Source organism: Gadus macrocephalus, chromosome 10, assembly GCF_031168955.1.
Source record: "Gadus macrocephalus chromosome 10, ASM3116895v1".
NCBI classification, from domain to species: domain Eukaryota; kingdom Metazoa; phylum Chordata; class Actinopteri; order Gadiformes; family Gadidae; genus Gadus; species Gadus macrocephalus.
In genome coordinates, this window is record NC_082391.1 from 13,856,677 (window position 1) to 13,879,580 (window position 22,904).

The 22,904-nt window shown below is 42.7% G+C and overlaps 7 protein-coding genes across 24 annotated transcripts in view; all 7 read right to left on the reverse strand.

Moving 5' to 3' along the window:
- The window catches only part of LOC132465763 (protocadherin gamma-C5-like), a 284,228-nt gene that overhangs the window by 101,994 nt on the left and 159,330 nt on the right, over window positions 1–22,904 (reverse strand). The window contains exon 1 of one of the 18 annotated variants that reach the window (XM_060062556.1): window positions 46–2,893. The exons of 16 other annotated variants lie outside the window; for them this stretch is intronic. In XM_060062556.1, coding sequence (XP_059918539.1) covers window positions 46–2,466 — 2,421 coding nt within the window. In that variant the 5' untranslated portion in view covers window positions 2,467–2,893. Of the gene's footprint in view, window positions 1–45; window positions 2,894–22,904 lie in introns of those variants that run through there. One more of the 18 variants, XM_060062530.1, reaches the window with a different exon arrangement.
- On the reverse strand, window positions 3,084–5,881 carry LOC132465790 (protocadherin gamma-A11-like). The gene has a single exon (XM_060062596.1). It carries the CDS (start codon window positions 5,878–5,880, stop codon window positions 3,451–3,453), a length of 2,430 nt encoding a protein of 809 aa, XP_059918579.1. The 5' UTR covers window position 5,881; the 3' UTR covers window positions 3,084–3,450.
- On the reverse strand, window positions 6,601–9,010 carry LOC132465806 (protocadherin gamma-A2-like). Its single transcript, XM_060062610.1, has one exon. The coding sequence runs from the start codon at window positions 8,996–8,998 to the stop codon at window positions 6,602–6,604; it is 2,397 nt and encodes a 798-aa protein (XP_059918593.1). The 5' UTR covers window positions 8,999–9,010; the 3' UTR covers window position 6,601.
- Window positions 9,565–12,005, reverse strand: LOC132466482 (protocadherin gamma-A8-like). Its single transcript, XM_060063734.1, has one exon. It carries the CDS (start codon window positions 12,003–12,005, stop codon window positions 9,579–9,581), a length of 2,427 nt encoding a protein of 808 aa, XP_059919717.1. The 3' UTR covers window positions 9,565–9,578.
- On the reverse strand, window positions 12,001–15,642 carry LOC132465787 (protocadherin gamma-A11-like). The gene has a single exon (XM_060062593.1). It carries the CDS (start codon window positions 15,144–15,146, stop codon window positions 12,699–12,701), a length of 2,448 nt encoding a protein of 815 aa, XP_059918576.1. The 5' UTR covers window positions 15,147–15,642; the 3' UTR covers window positions 12,001–12,698.
- LOC132465775 (protocadherin gamma-A5-like) lies at window positions 15,793–18,703 on the reverse strand. The gene has a single exon (XM_060062581.1). The coding sequence runs from the start codon at window positions 18,690–18,692 to the stop codon at window positions 16,209–16,211; it is 2,484 nt and encodes an 827-aa protein (XP_059918564.1). The 5' UTR covers window positions 18,693–18,703; the 3' UTR covers window positions 15,793–16,208.
- Window positions 19,797–22,787, reverse strand: LOC132465783 (protocadherin gamma-A1-like). The gene has a single exon (XM_060062589.1). It carries the CDS (start codon window positions 22,258–22,260, stop codon window positions 19,801–19,803), a length of 2,460 nt encoding a protein of 819 aa, XP_059918572.1. The 5' UTR covers window positions 22,261–22,787; the 3' UTR covers window positions 19,797–19,800.

Sequence of the window (22,904 nt, forward strand, 5' to 3'; positions counted from 1 at the left end):
GAAAAAACAAGAAGAATACAAAATTCAAAATTATACTTTTCTAACCTCCAGTGGAGAGTCCGGCTCATCCAGGATGCTCTTTTCACTCTGTATTCGCTGCATGGTCCCTGTAGAACTGGGGTCAATTATCAGAACGTTCTGACTACCAGCGTTGCCGACCTTACAGTCACTCTTCCTGGAGTCAGTGGTCCTGCACACCTCGTAATTGTACACGTGCTGGAGAGTCCCTGTCCCCAAAGTGTCTGAGTACCGTGGTGGATAATATGGGATCACCGGGAGACTGGAATGATACAGGATACGAGACTGTCTCCATCTGTAGATTTTCACTGATATGATCACCACTAAACACGTGATGAAGAGAAAGGAAACCACAGCCAAAGCCAAGACCAAGTAAAAAGTCAGGTTGTCATTGTACTCCTTGTCGTGTGTAAAGTCATTGAACTCCGAGAGCACTTCAGGGAAGCTGTCCGCCACCGCCACGTTAACAATGACTGTAGCTGAACGAGAGGGCTGTCCGTTGTCCTCCACTATAACAGTCAGTCTTTGTTTCACAGCATCTTTATCAGTGACTTGGCGGATAGTTCTTATTTCTCCATTCTGTAAGCCCACTTCAAACAGCGCCCTGTCTGTTGCTTTCTGTAGTTTATAGGAGAGCCAGGCATTCTGTCCAGAGTCCACATCAACAGCCACCACTTTAGTGACCAGATAGCCCACATCTGCTGAACGAGGCACCATTTCAGCCACCAGAGAACCACCAGTCTGGACTGGATACAGAACCTGAGGGGCGTTGTCGTTCTGGTCCTGGATCAGTATTTTCACACCCACATTACTACTGAGGGGAGGAGAGCCTCCATCTTGAGCTTTAACACAAAACTGAAAGTCTTTAATCTGCTCGTAGTCAAAAGAGCGGACTGCATGTATAACTCCACTGTCTGCACTAACAGAAACGTAAGAGGAGACGGGCACACCGTTAATAGAGGAGTCCTCCAGTATGTAAGACACGCGGGCATTTTGGTTCCAGTCCGCATCAATGGCTTTAATCATCAATACTGAAGTACCCGGCTGGTTGTTTTCTGCAACATTTGCCTCATATGAGGTATTCTCAAACAGGGGCTGGTTATCATTCACGTCTGTAATCTGAAGTGCGAGAGAGATACTGCTGGAGAGCGAAGGAACGCCCTTATCCGAACACGTGACACTCACGTTATAATAAGAGGCGACCTCCCGGTCCAACGCAACGTCCGTAACTAGACTATAAAACCCATTTAATGTAGACTGTATTTTAAACGGGATGCTATTGATCATACTGCACTCAACCTCACCATTCTCTGCAGAATCCGGATCACTGACGCTCAGCATGGCGATCACGGTGTTTGGAGGAGAGTCCTCTATTATAGTGTCGGATTTAGAGAGAACGTTTATCAGAGGCCTGTTGTCGTTCACGTCGATGACGTCAACTATGATCTTGCTGGAATCGGACAGACCGCCTTTGTCTATTGCCTCTATATCTACCTGGTAGTGTTTATTCTTTTCGTAGTCTATGTTACCGACTAGCGTCACCTCCCCGCTTGTCTTGTCAATTAGAAATATCTCCGAAAATCGATGCTTACTATTAGATATTGAATAGGACATTTCTCCGTTAGAGCCTTTGTCTTTGTCAGATGCGCTTACTGTCATTACACTTGTTCCTTTCGGTGAATTCTCCGTTAAGGTCGCCTTGTACACTGGCTTTGTGAAATGTGGAGAATTATCATTTGCGTCTAACACAGTGACGTGTATCTGCATTGTCCCTGACAGTTGTGGCTCTCCTCCGTCGAAGGCAGACAACAGCAGCGATATCTGCTCGCTATTCTCCCGATCTAGTGGCTTCTGTAAAATCATTTCTACCTTTTTACTTCCATCGATTTGTTTTTCAAATTTTAAAACAAAATGATCTTTCGGGGTAATAGAGTAACTTTGAAGGCCATTTAAACCAATGTCCGCATCAATTGCTTTGTCCAGCACAAATTTAGACCCAACGACTGCAGACTCACTGATTTCAAATTGTTTCTCGTTTGATGCAAAGCTGGGAGCGTTGTCGTTAATGTCTACAATTTCCACTGCTATAGGAAACAACTCCATCGGATTCTCTAATATCAGTTGAAAATGTAATGCGCACGGCGTCGTCTCGCCACAGAGCGCCTCTCGGTCTATTCTGTCTCTGATGACGAGCGCTCCTCTTTCTTTATGCAGCTCAATGTACGCTACGCCGTCCGCCGAATGAATCCGTGCCTTCCCAGATAACAGCCTTTTTAATTCCAGCCCTATATCTTGAGCTACATTTCCAACAAGAGAGCCTACTTTCATTTCCTCCGGAATAGAATAACTGACTTGCCCGGACGCAGTAGCGAATGAAAGCACCGCGATGAAGCACAGAAGGCCCACTTGCCCCCGCATTGTTTTGTCTGGCAGTTCTTTCAGATCCATTCGAACAAATTATACTCCAAATGGTAAAGGTCCTAAAGTGGAAGTCAGAAAAGGGACTTCAAGAAAAAAATAAGTTACATTCCGCAATCCTAGTGGTGTAAAACCTGAGCTTGGTACATCCGTCGAAGTATTTTCTGCAGATCTCAACGCGAGGCTTCGTATTTTATAATATCACAAGAGGGGAGTTACCGGAGCTGGTCTTCATAGAACCGGCCACACACTGGCCAATAGCGGCCCTGCCTGTTCACTCAGTAGAACTACAAAATCTAAGATATAAAAAAATATAGTTTCCGGAAAATAGTAATTCTAAATCGTTTAACACTTATTTCTGGTTGTAAAACTTATAAATGGTTGTAGAAAATAAATATGAAACACAGATTACATAAATAAAGAGGAGAGCTAATGAACAATTGGCAACACACACACACACACACACACACACGCACACACACACACACACACACACACACACACACACACACACACACACACACACACACACACACACACACACACACACACACACACACACACACACACACACACACACACACACACACACACACACACACACACAGATGAATGGTAAATGGTAAATTTATGGTGCATTTATGTACCTTTTTGTGGCCAGTGGCCCCCCAAAGCGCTTTACAATATTGCCTGACATTCACCCATTCATTCACACACCGATTGCAGATACTCACTTATGATATGTTAAACCCACCTAAAAAGTTTTTTTTTTGTTTTGTGTAAAGAAGGGAACGCAAGCAGTGTTCGGAAAAGGCACTTGAATTGCATATTTGAGTGCAAAGATGAATTCTTTCTCTGTCAACCAAATCCATTAAATCATTTATCTTCAAATGGCAAGTGGTATGTGTCCAATGTACTGTAGGGACGCTGGTTAGTTGTAGCCATTTTTAAGTAAACATCAACAACATTTCTTTGTTCAGAACATTATCAGGGGAAGAATGACTTGATAATTGGTTAATTTCTAACCTCCAATGGAGAGTCTGGTTCATCCAGGATGCTCTTTTCACTCTGTATTCTCTGCATGGTCCCTGTAGAACTGGGGTCCATTATCAGAACGTTCTGACTACCAGTGTTGCCGACCTTACAGTCACTCTTCCTGGAGTCAGTGGTCCTGCACACCTCGTAATTGTACACGTGCTGGAGAGTCCCTGTCCCCAAAGTGTCTGAGTACCGTGGTGGATAATATGGGATCACCGGGAGACTGGAATGATACAGGATACGAGACTGTCTCCATCTGTAGATTTTCACTGATATGATCACCACTAAACACGTGATGAAGAGAAAGGAAACTACAGCCAACGCCAAGACCAAGTAAAAAGTCAGGTTGTCATTGTACTCCTTGTCGTGTGTAAAGTCAGTGAACTCCGAGAGCACTTCAGGGAAGCTGTCCGCCACCGCCACGTTAACAATGACTGTAGCTGAACGAGAGGGCTGTCCGTTGTCCTCCACTATAACAGTCAGTCTTTGTTTCACAGCATCTTTATCAGTGACTTGGCGGATAGTTCTTATTTCTCCATTCTGTAAGCCCACTTCAAACAGCGCCCTGTCTGTGGCTTTCTGTAGTTTATAGGAGAGCCAGGCATTCTGTCCAGAGTCCACATCAACAGCCACCACTTTAGTGACCAGATAGCCCACATCTGCTGAACGAGGCACCATTTCAGCCACCAGAGAACCACCAGTCTGGACTGGATACAGAACCTGAGGGGCGTTGTCGTTCTGGTCCTGGATCAGTATTTTCACACTCACATTACTACTGAGGGGAGGAGAGCCTCCATCTTGAGCTTTAACATGAATATGAAAGTCTTTAATCTGCTCAAAGTCAAAAGATCGGACTGCATGTATAACTCCACTGTCAGCACTAACAGACACATAAGAGGAGACGGGCACACCGTTAATAGAGGAGTCTTCCAGTATGTAAGACACGCGGGCATTTTGGTTCCAGTCCGCATCAATGGCTTTAATCATCAATACTGAAGTACCCGGCGGGTTGTTTTCTACAACATTTCCTTCATATGAGGTCTTCTCAAACAGGGGCTGGTTATCATTCACGTCCGTAATCTGAAGTGCGAGAGAGATACTGCTGGAGAGCGAGGGCACGCCCTTATCCGAACACGTGACACTGACATTATAATAAGAGGCGACCTCCCGGTCTAACGCAACGTCCGTAACTAGACTATAAAATCCATTTGATGTAGACTGTATTTTAAACGGGATGCTACTGATCATACTGCACTCAACCTCACCATTCTCTGCAGAATCCGGATCACTGACGCTCAGCATGGCGATCACCGTGTCTGGAGGAGAGTCCTCTATTATATTTTCTGATTTAGAGAGAACGTTTATCAGAGGTCTGTTGTCGTTCACGTCGATGACGTCAACTATGATCTTGCTGGAATCGGACAGACCGCCTTTGTCTATTGCTTGTATATCTACCTGATAGTGTTTATTCTTTTCGTAGTCTATATTACCGACAAGAGTTACCTCTCCGCTCGTTTTATCAATGTGAAATAGGTCTGAAAGGCGACGCCTGCTATTGGTTATTGCATATGATATTTCTCCGTTAGAGTCTTTGTCTTTGTCAGATGCGCTAACTCTCATTACACTTGTTCCTTTCGGTGAATTCTCCGTTAAGGTCGCCTTGTACACCGGCTTAGTGAAATGTGGAGAATTATCATTCGCATCCAACACAGTGACATATATCTGCATTGTCCCTGACAGTTGTGGATCTCCTCCGTCTGAGGCAGACAACAGCAGCGATATCTGCTCAATATTCTCCCGATCTAGTGGCTTCTGTAAAATCATTTCTACATTTTGACTTCCATCGATTTGTTTTTCTAATTTTAATACAAAATTATCGGTCGGTGTAATAGAGTAACTTTGAAGGCCATTCAAACCAATGTCCGCATCAATGGCTTCATCCAAAACAAATTTAGATCCCACGATTGCAGACTCACTGATTTCAAAATGTTTCTCGTTTGATGCAAAGCTGGGAGCGTTGTCGTTAATGTCTACGATTTCCACAGCTATACGAAACAACTCCATCGGATTCTCTAATATCAGTTGAAAATGTAATGCGCACGTCGTCTCGCCACAGAGCGCCTCTCGGTCTATTCTGTCTCTGATGACGAGCGCTCCTCTTTCTTTATTCAGCTCAATGTATGCTACGCCGCCCGTCGAATGAATGCGTGCTTTCCCATTTACCAGCCTTTTTAATTCCAACCCTATATCTTGAGCTACATTTCCAACCAGAGAGCCTACTTTCATTTCCTCAGGAATAGAGTAACTGACTTGCCCGTCCGCAGTACCGAATGAAAGCAACGCGATGAAGAAGAGTAGGCCCACTTGCCCCTGCATTGTTTTAACCTCCTGTTCTTTCAGATCCATTCGAACAAAAATGATGTTCCAAATGGTAAAGGTCCCAAAGTGCAAGTCAGAAGAGCGACTTCAAGAAAAAACAAAATTACATTCCGGAATCCTTGTGGTGTAAAACATGAGCTGGATACTTCCGTCAATGTATTGTCTGCAGATCTCAACGCTAGGCTTCGTAATTTATAATATCACAAGAGGGGAGTAACCGTAGCTGGCCTTCATAGAACCGGCCACACACTGGCCAATAGCGGCCCTTTCTGTTCAATACGTAGAACTACAAAGTAAAAGCAATAAAAAATACAGCTTTTGAAAAATATTATACCTTAATACGACAATGTTTAACACTGGTTAAAATATGTTTTCACATTTTTATTGAAACCAGAATATATAAATAAAGAGGATAGCCGATGATCCACTTTGTATACAAGCGTCACACACGTCTCTCTCTCACTCACTTACGCAAATGTTAAACACACCTTAAAATGTTTTTGTTTTGAGTGAAGAAGGGAACAAAAACAGTGGTAGTATAAGGCACATATTTGAGTGTAAGGCTGAATTGTTTCTTTGTCAACCAAACCCTTAAAAACATCTATCTTCAAATGACAAGTGATACGTGTCCAATGTACTGTCGGGACATCTGTCGGGTTAGTTAGATAAATTTTTCAGAAAACATTATTATTAACATAATTATTAATTGAACAGATTATGATCAGGGGAAGAATTAGATGATAATTGGTTAATTTCTAACCTCAAGTGGAGAGTCTGGTTCATCCAAGATGCTCTTTTCACTCTGTATTCGCTGCATGGTCCCTGTAGAACTGGGGTCCATTATCAGAACGTTCTGACTACCAGCGTTGCCGAACTTACAGTCACTCTTCCTGGAGTCAGTGGTCCTGCACACCTCGTAATTGTACACGTGCTGGAGAGTCCCTGTCCCCAAAGTGTCTGAATACCGTGGTGGATAATATGGGATCACCGGGAGACTGGAATGATACAGGATACGAGACTGTCTCCATCTGTAGATTTTCACTGATATGATCACCACTAAACACGTGATGAAGAGAAAGGAAACCACAGCCAAAGCCAAGACCAAGTAAAAAGTCAGGTTGTCATTGTACTCCTTGTCGTGTGTAAAGTCAGTGAACTCCGAGAGCACTTCAGGGAAGCTGTCCGCCACCGCCACGTTAACAATGACTGTAGCTGAACGAGAGGGCTGTCCGTTGTCCTCCACTATAACAGTCAGTCTTTGTTTCACAGCATCTTTATCAGTGACTTGGCGGATAGTTCTTATTTCTCCATTCTGTAAGCCCACTTCAAACAGCGCCCTGTCTGTGGCTTTCTGTAGTTTATAGGAGAGCCAGGCGTTCTGTCCAGAGTCCACATCAACAGCCACCACTTTAGTGACCAGATAGCCCACATCTACTGAACGAGGCACCATTTCAGCCACCAGAGAACCACCAGTCTGGACTGGATACAGAACCTGAGGGCCGTTGTCGTTCTGGTCCTGGATCAGTATTTTCACACTCACATTACTACTGAGGGGAGGAGAGCCTCCATCTTGAGTTTTAACATGGAACTGAAAATCTTTAATCTGCTCGTAGTCAAAAGAGCGGACTGCATGTATAACTCCACTGTCAGCACTAACAGACACATAGGAGGAGACGGGCACGCCATTTAAAGAGGAATCCTCCAGTATGTAAGACACATGTGCGTTCTGGTTCCAGTCAGCGTCTCTAGCTTTTACTGTGAATATAGAGATACCTGGTGTATTGTTCTCTATAAGATATGCCTCATAAGAAGGTTTTTCAAAAGCAGGGACGTTATCGTTTACATCTAAGATCTGTAGATTGACAGTAACGCTGCTGGTGAGGGAAGGTACTCCCTGATCAGAACACGTCACACTGATGTTATACGCAGATTCTCTCTCTCGGTCTAAATCATTGTCAGTTACTAAACTGAAGAAATTATTTGATGTTGCCTTCAAAATGAATGGCATGTTTTGATTAATGGCACATTTGACCTTTCCATTGTCACCCGAATCTTGATCCTGAATGTTAATCATTGTCACAACAGTGTCTGATTTGGCATTTTCTGATATAATGTTGGATTTAGACATTATATTAATAACTGGTGTATTGTCATTCATATCAGTTAAATCAACTATTAATTTACAAGTGTCAGTTAGTCCCCCCTCATCACTTGCAAGTAAATTAACTTGAAAGGTTTGGGCAATCTCAAAGTCAATATTTCCCACCAAACTAACCTCGCCACTTTCTTCATTCACTTCAAACACACGTCTTACATCATCCATTGTGTTCGTGATTGAATATATTACTTTTCCATTTAAACCGTGATCTGCATCAGAAGCACTGACCGTGGTCACTACGGTGCCTTTTGGAGAATTCTCCATCACAGTAGCTTTATATATCGACTGCGTAAAGACAGGAGCATTATCATTAGCATCTAGGACAGTGATGAGAATCTGCATTGTTCCGGACATTTGTGGCTGTCCACCGTCCACAGCCGTTAAAACGAGAGACATATGCTCCTGTATTTCCCTATCGAGAGCTTTCTGCAAAACCATCTCGACATTTTTCGATCCATCTGCTTGGTTATGCATTTTAAGAGCGAAGTTATCAGAAGGCTTTAGGATGTAATTCTGCAGATCGTTGTTGCCAACGTCTAAATCCATAGCTCTTTCTAAAAAGAATTTCGATCCAACCCCTGCAGATTCACTAATTTTGAATTTCATTTCGGCTTTTTCAAAGGTCGGGGCATTATCGTTAATGTCTGTGATCTCGATAGATACGGAGTAAAATTCCATTGGGTCTTCTAGTATTATTTGGAAATGTAAAGAACAAGGCGTCGTCTGTCTGCACAGCGCCTCTCTGTCTATTTTGTCTTTGATAAGGAGGACTCCCCGTTCTTTATTTAGTTCGATGTAAACTGTGCTATCACCGGAATAAACACGAGCTTTACCTGATGCGAGTCGTTTGACATCTAAACCTAGATCCCGTGCTATATTTCCCACTAAAGATCCTTTCGCCATTTCCTCAGGAATGGTGTAGCTGATCTGCCCGAGCACCGAACAAACGGAGATGACCGAGACGAGGAACAGTACTTGCTGCGCCATTGTTTTCCTGGATATATCCAAAAGAAGGTCAAATAAAGCGTTCGTCCGTTATCTCACAGCTCATTTAAAAAGGGTTAATGCTTAAACAAAATAAAAGGCAATATTCCAAACGCCCACAAAAATATCCGAGAGACGTTGTTCCCGTGTCCGTCATCCTTCCCTATCTGTGCTGCTGTGCTTTGTGCGTCTGTGCAACGGAGAAAATGCTTCACATCTGAACTAAAACGAAACTTGTTGGCCAACAGCGGCCCTAAGAGCCCAGAGCAGAAAATTACACGAAACTGAAATAATCGAACTTACTGCATTAAGCCTACCTATTTATTTCACAATGGATCTATCGAGACACTCTCATTATATATGTTGGAAAAGAAAATAGTGTCAATGAATGAAAAAACACACTTCATGAATAAAAAATAATAAATAATAACATTTAACAAACCCACCAATGATGGGTTAATGTGATTTGTGTGTTAACCAAAGGATAACGCAATGCAACACTGCTGCTATCTAAGGTCCTGCTAATACAACAGATATATTAGTTAGCGTGTCAACATTATGTTCATTTGGCAATCAACAAATCTTAAAATTTAGTATCACTTCTAACCTCAAGTGGAGAGTCTGGTTCATCCAGGATGCTCTTTTCACTCTGTATTCGCTGCATGGTCCCTGTAGAACTGGGGTCCATTATCAGAACGTTCTGACTACCAGCGTTGCCGACCTTACAGTCACTCTTCCTGGAGTCAGTGGTCCTGCACACCTCGTAATTGTACACGGGCTGGAGAGTCCCTGTCCCCAAAGTGTCTGAGTACCGTGGTGGATAATATGGGATCACCGGGAGACTGGAATGATACAGGATACGAGACTGTCTCCATCTGTAGATTTTCACTGATATGATCACCACCAAACACGTGATGAAGAGAAAGGAAACCACAGCCAAAGCCAAGACCAAGTAAAAAGTCAGGTTGTCATTGTACTCCTTGTCGTGTGTAAAGTCAGTGAACTCCGAGAGCACTTCAGGGAAGCTGTCCGCCACCGCCACGTTAACAATGACTGTAGCTGAACGAGAGGGCTGTCCGTTGTCCTCCACTATAACAGTCAGTCTTTGTTTCACAGCATCTTTATCAGTGACTTGGCGGATTGTTCGTATTTCTCCGTTCTGTAAGCCCACTTCAAACAGCGCCCTGTCTGTGGCTTTCTGTAGTTTATAGGAGAGCCAGGCATTCTGTCCAGAGTCCACATCAACAGCCACCACTTTAGTGACCAGGTAGCCCACATCTGCTGAACGAGGTACCATTTCAGCCACCAGAGAACCACCAGTCTGGACTGGATACAGAACCTGAGGGGCGTTGTCGTTCTGGTCCTGGATCAGTATCTTCACACTCACGTTACTACTGAGGGGAGGAGAGCCTCCATCTTGAGCTTTAACACGGAACTGAAAATCTTTAATCTGCTCGTAGTCAAAAGATCGGACTGCATGTATAACTCCACTGTCAGCACTAACAGATACATAGGAGGAGACGGGCACGCCGTTTAAAGAAGAGTCCTCTAGAATAAAAGAGACACGAGCGTTCTGGTTCCAGTCTGCGTCTCTTGCGTTCATAGTGAATATCGAAATGCCCGGTGCGTTGTTTTCTACAAGGAATGCTTCATATGATCCGCTGTCGAAAACTGGAGCGTTATCATTTATATCTGAAATCTTTAAGCCGAGAATGATGCTACTGGAGAGAGACGGTACTCCCCGGTCAGAACAAGTCACGGTGATGTTATATTGGGATGCAACTTCCCTGTCTAATGTTACCTCCGTTACCACGCTGTAAAACCCGTTCATTGTAGAATCTATCTTAAACGGAATACCAATTTTATCGATCAAATGGCATTCCACCTCCCCGTTATTTTCAGAGTCTGGGTCGGTTATGCTCAACATTGCTATAACCGTGTTTGGAGGAGAGTCCTCATATATAGATTCTAATTTAGAAACAATGTTTGGATAAGGTCGGTTGTCGTTGGTGTCGACGACATCAACTATCACTTTACTTGAGTCGGAGAGTCCTCCATTGTCTACTGCCTCGATATCAATTTGATAATGCTTAGCTTTTTCATAGTCAATATCGCCTATCAAGATAATTACCCCACTCTTTTTATCGACCTGAAATAGCTCGGTTAAACGATGCTTGCTGTTCGAAATTAAGTAGGATATATCACCGTTTGAACCTTTGTCCTTGTCCGTTGCACTTACAGTCGTCAATTTGGTGCCCTTTGGGGAATTTTCCATTACTTTGGCATTATAAATCGGTTTCGTGAACACAGGGGAATTGTCATTTGCATCTAATACAGTAATGTGTATCTGCATCGTCCCTGACATTTGCGGCTCTCCTCCATCCATAGCAGTCAACAGCAATGACAATTGTTCGTTTTGTTCCCGATCAAGAGATTTCTGTAAAACCATATCTACCTTTTTACTTCCGTCGGCCTGGTTTTCTAGTTTCAATGCGAAGTTAGCAGTTGGATTAAGCGAATAGCTTTGGAGGCCATTTAGGCCGATGTCTAAATCTATGGCTTTCTCCAAAACGAATTTCGATCCTATAATTGCAGATTCGCTAATTTCAAAGCGCTTCACGTTGTTGGTAAAACTGGGAGTATTGTCGTTTATATCAGTAATTTCTACCGTCACACGAAACAACTCCATCGGGGTTTCAATAATTATCTGGAAATGCAGCGCACAAGGCGTAGTTTCACCACATAAGGATTCTCTGTCTATTTTCTCTTTGATGACAAGGACTCCTCTTTCTTTATCAAGCGATATGTATTCCGTAGTGCCTCCTGTATACACACGAGCCTTGCCGGTCATTAGTCTTTTAACATCCAATCCTAAATCCTGAACGATATTTCCGACGAAGGAACCCGTCGCCATTTCTTCGGGAATAGAATAACTGACCTGGTTGAGCACGTAACTGAAAGAAAGGACGAAGATAAACAAGACGTCCAACGTCTTTGTTCTCCACTCCATTTTCTCTTTGGTTCCAGAGCAATTGTATCAAGAAAAAGTCACATTGATCTTGATAAAAGATGACGATAAACGAAACTAATACTTAAAATCCTTGTATCATGATTCAAATAACATAAACATAGATCGCTGTTGTGGCTCCTTTTGAAGACGACTGTGCGACCCGGCGGTCCTCTTTCTAATGCATCAGTTCTATTGAGGAGGTGCACACATTGCGTCTGAAACTGCTGCATAGCGGTCTACAGCGTCCCTTTGAGTTCAAAATGGAAAACTACAGGACATAGGACCACCACATTTACTCCATCAAATAAACGACCTTCTGTTAACAAGGATTGAGGCAGTAATTACATTTTTATGAACAAAAATTACTTAGAGATGGTCTGCATATTTATACGGGTCAGTTTTTGGGATGTTGTAATATATTACATTAAAACTGTTTAATTTGATTGGGTGAAAACACTAACTAGTTCAACCCAGAGTAGCATTAGAATACTACAACATTTGAAAAACATGCGTATCTATGCTACATAACCATGATAAAGCATATGTATTCATTAATTTAATTGTACGTGAGTTTAATCCTAAACTGACCCTAAACAGGTTACTTCTGGACGAGAACACAGCGACAACCTGAACACACAAGTATAACTCTCCAGGGTCCTGAAAGACAGAAACAGCAGAGAAAAGGAAAATAGGTTATGGAAAAATTCTAACCTCTAGTGGAGAGTCTGGTTCATCCAAGATGCTCTTTTCACTCTGTATTCTCTGCATGGTCCCTGTAGAACTGGGGTCCATTATCAGAACGTTCTGACTACCAGCGTTGCCGAACTTACAGTCACTCTTCCTGGAGTCAGTGGTCCTGCACACCTCGTAATTGTACACGTGCTGGAGAGTCCCTGTCCCCAAAGTGTCTGAGTACCGTGGTGGATAATATGGGATCACCGGGAGACTGGAATGATACAGGATACGAGACTGTCTCCATCTGTAGATTTTCACTGATATGATCACCACTAAACACGTGATGAAGAGAAAGGAAACCACAGCCAAAGCCAAGACCAAGTAAAAAGTCAGGTTGTCATTGTACTCCTTGTCGTGTGTAAAGTCAGTGAACTCCGAGAGCACTTCAGGGAAGCTGTCCGCCACCGCCACATTAACAATGACCGTAGCTGAACGAGAGGGCTGTCCGTTGTCCTCCACTATAACAGTCAGTCTTTGTTTCACAGCATCTTTATCAGTGACTTGGCGGATAGTTCTTATTTCTCCGTTCTGTAAGCCCACTTCAAACAGCGCCCTGTCTGTGGCTTTCTGTAGTTTATAGGAGAGCCAGGCATTCTGTCCAGAGTCCACATCAACAGCCACCACTTTAGTGACCAGATAGCCCACATCTGCTGAACGAGGCACCATTTCAGCCACCAGAGAACCACCAGTCTGGACTGGATACAGAACCTGAGGGGCGTTGTCGTTCTGGTCCTGGATCAGTATTTTCACACTCACATTACTACTGAGAGGAGGAGAGCCTCCATCTTGAGCTTTAACAACTAGCTGCAGTGCTTTAATTTGTTCATAATCAAAAGAGCGCGCTGCATAGAGAACTCCAGTTTCAGAGTTGATAGAAACATGAGTAGAGGCTGGACTACCACTGACCTGCGTGTCCTCCAGAAGATACGACACTCTGGCATTCTGATTCCAGTCTACGTCTCGAGCGCTGACGGTGAATATGGACAACCCTGGCTCATTGTTCTCTACAACATGAGCTGAATAGCTCTTTCTGGTGAATATTGGTGCATTGTCGTTCACATCAGAAATAACAAGCCTTAAAGTTGTTGCACTGGATAAGTGAGGAGAGCCTGAATCTGTCGCGGTGATGGTTATGTTGTATTCTGACGTTGTTTCACGGTCAAAAACTACATCTGAGAGCAGGTTGTAATAATTAGTTAAAGAGGATTGTATTTTGAACGGGAGAAATGAATCAATTGAACATGTTATCTGTCCGTTTTTCTCAGAATCAGAATCTTTTACATTGATTACAGCTATGGTGGTCCCAGTAGGGGCGTCCTCTGATACAGGGCAAGAGAATGACATCACGTTAATTAGTGGCGCGTTATCATTGACATCAATCACCTCAATAATTACCTTACTTGTATCATCCAGGCCACCCTGATCTTTGGCTCCAACTCTTAATTCATATTTTCTATCTTTTTCAAAGTCAATTTTACCGGTTACTGATATTTTACCAGATCCACTGTCAATATTAAACAATTCACCTAAACCCCCTTTTAGGTTTGTAAAATAGTAAGTCACCAAACCATTGGAACCAGTGTCAGCATCTGAAGCATTTACAGTGGAAATAAAGGTCCCAATGGGGGCGTTCTCTACCACTGTAGCTCTGTATACAGACTGGTTAAACACGGGAGAATTATCATTAACATCTAGAACAGTGATATCTATATCTACTGTACCAGATCTTTGTGGATTTCCACCGTCAACTGCAATCAGCTGTAATGAAAGATGAGGATTTGTTTCTCTATCTAAAGATTTCTGTAAATTAATTTCTGCGAATTTGCTGCCATCGGCATCAGAACGTTGTTTGAGAAGGAAATGTTCGTTTTTGGTTAACACATAATTTTGCAAACTATTGGGCCCTACATCAGGATCATCCGCATTTTCCAAACTAAAACGAGAACCTACGATAGCCGACTCACTGATCTCCAGTCGTATGTTTCTATTTTTAAAAGTAGGAGGATGGTCATTTATGTCAAGAATTTCGATTATCACACGATGCAGTTCGATTGGATTTTCTAAGATGATTTCAAAGCTAAAGCTACAAGGTGTAACGTCGCCACAGAGCTGCTCTCGGTCCATCCTCTCGTTCACGACTAGAGTCCCTTTGTCTGTCTTCAGATCGGCGTATTGAGGGCTTTCTCCCGTCAAGATTCTTGCTCGGCCTGAAAGAAGCCTTTTTAGATCCAACCCTAAATCCTGCGCAACGTTGCCGATAAGCGACCCCTTTTTCATCTCCTCTGGAATAGAATACCGGATCTGGCCGCTGGCAACGTTAAGAAAAATCACGAAATAAAGAAAAATTATCCACATTTTACTCCGACATGAAAAGCAACATTCCCACCCGTTGTGGCGTAACGCCATTTTCAAAAGCAATTAATCATCGACGAAACTCACAATGATATCCACAAAAAGAGAAAAGAAAAAAATCAAGCTCTGGTATGATAATTGTAACCCTCAATTTGATTTAAATTCCCTTTAAACAACGAGACGAGTTTCGAAGCGAGCGTGCCTCGGTCGAGCTCCACCCTGAATGCGTCGTTGGGGTTCAGTTCGCCTCTCCATCGCATTTAAAGGGATGGGAAGCTCCAACTAGCATAATCTGAACACACACTATTTTTTCACTGACCAACAGCGTCCCTTAGAGTTCAAAACTGGGATGTCAATACTGTTTTAGAGTAGGTCTTTCAAACATTCGGTCGTATGACCTTCTGATTTCAATGTAGCATATAACTGAGTCCCGATTGTAGATTGTACATTCCTGAGATGCAACATACACTTTTGCCTAGGAGATTAAATGACAAAGATTGTTTTGGAGTTGTGATATTGAAATGTCAAATTATTGTAACAAAGTATGGCCTATAGGGGAGCTGAATTGAATCCTACAAATATTACATTGATTTGCATTCGCTGAAACATTGTGAAAGTGCAAGCTCTCACTTCTATAAATCGATAATTTATCGGAAACAAAACTTTCTCAATTGTTTATGATGAGAATTATTCACAAACACACACACACACACACACACACACACACACACACACACACACACACACACACACACACACACACACACACACACACACACGCAACAACCTGCACACCCACACACACATGGCAAGGCACATAGATCTAGATAAAGGATACATTTTTGCCAATAGCATCAGCAAGCAACTCAGGAACGCAAACAGATTGATGGATAACTATTGAATGGTCGATAATAATGCAGAATTGTCGTATTTAATTCAATTGAAGACATTCCCCAACAATTCATATCATGCCTTCAATTTCAACTCACTCCAGAATGCTAATTGCAACAGTCTGAAATAAGGTCTAAGAATATGTTACTTAGTCTTGTGTCAGTCTCTCTGCTCTCATCTTCAGTGGTGCTCTCCTTTTTGGTGGTGCTGATCAAATCTAACAAGCTAAAATAAACATTCCTGAACAACCACATGTGATGTGGTTCGGATGGAACTCACCTCCAGTGGAGAGTCTGGTTCATCCAGGATGCTCTTTTCACTCTGTATTCGCTGCATGGTCCCTGTAGAACTGGGGTCCATTATCAGAACGTTCTGACTACCAGCGTTGCCGACCTTACAGTCACTCTTTCTGGAGTCAGTGGTCCTGCACACCTCGTAATTGTACACGTGCTGGAGAGTCCCTGTCCCCAAAGTGTCTGAGTACCGTGGTGGATAATATGGGATCACCGGGAGACTGGAATGATACAGGATACGAGACTGTCTCCATCTGTAGATTTTCACTGATATGATCACCACTAAACACGTGATGAAGAGAAAGGAAACCACAGCCAAAGCCAAGACCAAGTAAAAAGTCAGGTTGTCATTGTACTCCTTGTCGTGTGTAAAGTCAGTGAACTCCGAGAGCACTTCAGGGAAGCTGTCCGCCACCGCCACGTTAACAATGACTGTAGCTGAACGAGAGGGCTGTCCGTTGTCCTCCACTATAACAGTCAGTCTTTGTTTCACAGCATCTTTATCAGTGACTTGGCGGATTGTTCTTATTTCTCCATTCTGTAAGCCCACTTCAAACAGTGCCCTGTCTGTTGCTTTCTGTAGTTTATAGGAGAGCCAGGCATTCTGTCCAGAGTCCACATCAACAGCCACCACTTTAGTGACCAGATAGCCCACATCTGCTGAACGAGGCACCATTTCAGCCACCAGAGAACCACCAGTCTGGACTGGATACAGAACCTGAGGGGCGTTGTCGTTCTGGTCCTGGATCAGTATTTTCACACTCACATTACTACTGAGGGGAGGAGAGCCTCCATCTTGAGCTTTAACAACTAGCTGCAGTGCTTTAATTTGTTCATAGTCAAAAGAGCGTGCTGCATACAGAACTCCAGTTTCAGAGTTGATAGAAACATGAGTAGAGGCTGGACTACCACTGACCTGCGTGTCCTCCAGAAGATACGACACTCTGGCATTCTGATTCCAGTCTACGTCTCGAGCGCTGACGGTGAATATGGACAACCCTGGCTCATTGTTCTCTGCAACATGAGCTGAATAGCTCTTTCTGGTGAATATTGGTGCATTGTCGTTCACATCAGAAATAACTAGCCTTAAAGTTGTTGCACTGGATAAGGGTGGAGAGCCTGAATCTGTGGCGGTGATGGTTATGTTGTATTCTGACGTTGTTTCACGGTCAAAAACTACATCTGAGAGCAGGTTGTAATAATTTGTTAATGATGACTGTATTTTAAACGGGAGTTTGGAATCAATTGAACATGTTATCTTTCCATTTTTCTCTGAATCCGAATCTTTTACATTGATAACAGCTATGGTGGTCCCAGTAGGGGCGTCTTCTGAAACAGGGCTAGAGAATGACATCACATTAATTACTGGAGCATTATCATTGACGTCCATTACATCGATGATTAATTTACTCCCGTTATTCAGTCCCCCCTGATCTTTCGCTCCGACTCTTAATTCATATTTTCTATCTTTTTCAAAGTCTATTTTACCAGTAACCGATATTTTACCTGATGCACCATCAATATTAAACAAATCAGCCAAGCCACCCTTTAAGTTAGAGAAATAGTAAGTTACCATACCATAGGGGCCAGCATCAGCGTCTGAAGCATTGACAGTTGTAATATAGGTCCCAATGGGTGCATTCTCTGTTAATGTAGCCCTGTACACAGACTGGTTAAACACAGGAGCATTATCATTGGCATCCAGAACCGTAATTTCTATATGTACTGTACCAGATTTCTGTGGAGTTCCACCGTCAACTGCGATTAGTTTTAACGAGAGATGAGGATTCATTTCTCTGTCTAACGGTTTCTGGAGAATCATTTCTGCAAATATACTTCCATCCATGTTTGATTGTTGTTTGAGAACAAAATGTTCATTAGCTGTAAGCACATAATTTTGCAAACTGTTATGCCCTACATCAGGATCCTCTGCACTCTCTAAATCAAACGGAGTGCCCAATGTAGCCGATTCGCTTATTTCCAGATTCAAGTTTTTATTTTTAAAAGAAGGAGTATGGTCGTTGATGTCCAGTATTTCAACTGTAACACGATGCAGTTCAATTGGATTTTCTAAAATGAGTTCGAAGCTCAAGCTACAAGGTGTAACGTCGCCACAGAGCTGTTCTCGGTCCATCCTCTCATTCACGACTAGAATCCCTTTGTCTGTCTTCAGATTGGCGTATTGAGGGCTTTCTCCCGTCAAGATTCTTGCTCGGCCTGAACGAAGCCTTTTCAGATCCAACCCTAAGTCCTGCGCAACGTTGCCGATAAGAGACCCCTTTTTCATCTCCTCCGGAATAGAATACCGGATCTGGCAACTGGCGAGGTTGAAAATGAAACAGAAATATAGAAAAATAATCCATATTTCACTCCGACATGAAAAGCAACATTCCCATCCTTTGTGGCGTAACGCCATTTTCAATCGCAACTAATCCTCGACGAAACTCACATCAATGTCCACAAAATAAGAGACGATGAAACGCAAGGTCCGTTGGATTAAAGTGAGCTCCCAATGCATTCAAATTCACTTTAAACAACAAGATGAGTTTCGAGACGAGAGTGCCGCCATCAAGCTCCACCTTATATGCGTCGTTGTTGTTCAGTTCTCATCTCTATCGCAGTTAAAGGGATGGGAAGCTCCAACTAGCATCTACTGAACACACTATTTATTTCACTGACCAACAGCGTCCCTTAGAGTTCAAACCTGGAATGTGAAAACTGTTTCAGAATAGGCCTACATATCAAACGTTCGTTCGTATGACCTTATGATTTTAATATTGCATATTACTGATTCCCCATGGAAGATTACAAGATTGCACATTCCTAAAATGCGACGTACACTTTGGCCTAGGAGAAAAAATATCGAGAACTTTTTTCAAGTTTTAATATATAAAATCGGAATTATTGACAGAAAGTATAGTTTAGAGGAGAGCTGAATTGAACTCACTGAAACATTGTGGTACTAAGCTCTCAGTTCTTTAATTCAATGCTTCATCGGCAACATAACTTTCTGAATTATTGATTAAGAGAATTATTCAGAAACATACATACACACACCCACACACCCACACAGAGACATGCACAAACAAACACACGCACACAGCCACAAGTACACACACAGCCACAACCCCAAACAACGCCAATAGCACACACAACCATAAGCACACACACACACACACACACACACACACACAAACATGGCAAGGAACATAGATAAATTGAAGATACATTTTAGCTGATAACAAGCAACCAACACATGAATGCAAACAGATGGATGGATACATTTGAATGGTCCATAAGAATGCAGAATTGCCGTTATGCATAATGTAATTCAATTGAAGACATTCCCCAACAATTCATATCATGCCTTCAATTGTGACTCATGCCAGAATGCTCATTGGCACAGTCTGGTTTAACCTCTAAGATGATGTCACTTATCTTGTGTCAGTCTCTCTGCGCTTATCTTCAGAGGAGCTGTCCATCTTAGTGGTGCTGAACATATCTAATGAGGTAAAAATCAACAGTCATGCACAACAACATCTGATTGAACTCACCTCCAGTGGAGAGTCTGGTTCATCAAGGATGCTCTTTTCACTCTGTATTCTCTGCATGGTCTCTGTAGAACTGGGGTCCATTATCAGAACGTTCTGACTACCAGCGTTGCCGACCTTACAGTCACTCTTCCTGGAGTCAGTGGTCCTGCACACCTCGTAATTGTACACGTGCTGGAGAGTCCCTGTCCCCAAAGTGTCTGAGTACCGTGGTGGATAATATGGAATGACCGGGAGACTGGAATGATACAGGATACGAGACTGTCTCCATCTGTAGATTTTCACTGATATGATCACCACTAAACACGTGATGAAGAGAAAGGAAACTACAGCCAAAGCCAAGACCAAGTAAAAAGCCAGGTTGTCATTGTACTCCTTGTCGTGTGTAAAGTCAGTGAACTCCGAGAGCACTTCAGGGAAGCTGTCCGCCACCGCCACGTTAACAATGACTGTAGCTGAACGAGAGGGCTGTCCGTTGTCCTCCACTATAACAGTCAGTCTTTGTTTCACAGCATCTTTATCAGTGACTTGGCGGATAGTTCTTATGTCTCCATTCTGTAAGCCCACTTCAAACAGCGCCCTGTCTGTGGCTTTCTGTAGTTTATAGGAGAGCCAGGAATTCTGTCCAGAGTCCACATCAACAGCCACCACTTTAGTGACCAGATAGCCCACATCTACTGAACGAGGCACCATTTCAGCCACCAGAGAACCACCTGTCTGGACTGGATACAGAACCTGAGGGGCGTTGTCGTTCTGGTCCTGGATCAGTATTTTCACACTCACATTACTACTGAGGGGAGGAGAGCCTCCATCTTGAGCTTTAACAACTAGCTGCAGTGCTTTAATTTGTTCATAGTCAAAAGAGCGTGCTGCATACAGAACTCCAGTTTCAGAGTTGATAGAAACATGAGTAGAGGCTGGACTACCACTGACCTGCGTGTCCTCCAGAAGATACGACACTCTGGCATTATGATTCCAGTCTACGTCTCGAGCACTGACGGTGAATATGGAGACCCCCGGCTCATTGTTCTCCACAACATGAGCTGAATAGGTATTTTTAGTGAATATTGGTGCATTGTCATTCACATCAGAAATAACAAGCCTTAAAGTTGTTGCACTGGATAAGGGAGGAGACCCTGAATCTGTCGCAGTGATTGTTATGTTGTATTCTGACGTTGTTTCACGGTCAAAAACTACATCTGAGAGCAGGTTGTAATAGTTTGGTAACAATGATTGAATTTTAAATTGGAGCTTTGAATCAATAGAACATGTAATCTGCCCATTTTGATCAGAATCTGAATCCTTTACATTGATAACAGCTATTGTCATGCCAGCTGGCGCATCTTCTGATATAGGGGTGGAGAACGACATCACGTTAATTACTGGAGCGTTATCATTGACATCAATTACCTCAATGATTACTTTACTTGCTTCATTCAGTCCGCCCTGATCTTTTGCTCCGACTCTTAATTCATATTTTCTATCTTTCTCAAAGTCAATTTGACTCGTTACTGATATTTTACCAGTAAGATTGTCAATATTAAATACGCCAGCTAATGTCCCCTTTAAGTTTGAGAAATAGTAGGTCACCAAACCATAGGAACCAGCATCAGCGTCTGAAGCATTTACCGTTGTAATATAGGTTCCAAAGGGGGCATTCTCTATTACTGTTGCCCTGTACACAGATTGGTTAAACACGGGAGCATTATCATTGGCATCTAGAACAGTAACGTATATATTTACTGTACCAGATCTCTGCGGACTTCCACCGTCCACCGCGATTAGTTTTAACGATAGATGAGGATTCATCTCTCTGTCTAACGGTTTCTGTATGATCATTTCTGCGAATATGGTTCCATCAATGTTATCTTGCTGTTTCAGAACGAAATTTTCGTTAGGCGTAAGGATGTAATCTTGCAATCCATTTGCTTCTACGTCAGGATCCTCCGCGTTCTCTAAATCAAAACGTGATCCAACTGCAGCACTTTCACTTATTTCTAGGGCAATGCGTTCACTTTTAAAAACAGGACTGTGATCATTAATGTCCACTATTTCAATTATAACACGATGCAGTTCGATTGGATTTTCTAAGATGATATCGAAGCTAAAGCTACAAGGAGTAACGTCACCACAGAGCTGCTCTCGGTCCATCCTCTCATTCACGACTAGAATCCCTTTGTCTGTCTTCAGATCGGCGTATTGAGGACTTTCTCCCGTCAAGATTTTTGCTCGGCCTGAACGAAGCCTTTTCAGATCCAACCCTAAATCCTGCGCAACGTTGCCGATAAAAGACCCCTTTTTCATCTCCTCCGGAATAGAATACCGGATCTGGCAACTGCCGATGTTGAGAAAAAACAAGACATATGGAAAAAATATCCATATCAGATTCCGAAGCGAACAGCAACCAACCAACCGGTTGTGGCGTAACGCCATTTTCAATAGGAATGAATCTTCGACGAACCTCACAATGATATCCCCAAAATAAGAAAAAAGGAGAACCCCAAGCTCCGGTAAAATAAAGAAAAGACTCAATTGAATACAAATTCAATTTAAACAACACGACGAGTTACGAAGCGAGGGTTCCTCCGTCAAGCTCCACCCTGAATGCTTCGTTGTGATTCAGTTCTCTCTGTCGCAGTTATACCCATGCGAAGCTCCAACTAGCATCTACTGATCGCACACATTTTTTTGACTGATCAACAGCGTCCCTTAGAGTTCAAAACGGAGATGTCAAAACTGTATTAGTGTAGGCCTAGGTGTCACACATTCGGTTGCATGCATTTCTGATTTTAATATAGCATATTACTGATTCCCGATGGTAGATGGCACATTCCTAATATGCGATGTAACCTAAACTTTGGCCTGGGAGAAAAGTACCCTGAACTTTTGGGAATTTTTAATAAATAAAATCCTAATTATTGAGACAAGGTATAGTCTACATGAGAGCTGATTTTAATTCACTGAAACATTGTGGCACTAAAAGCTTTCACTAATAAAATTAGATGACTTATCAGAAAAAAACTTTCTTAATTGTTCATGATGAGAATTATTCACAAACATACACACAGAGACATGCA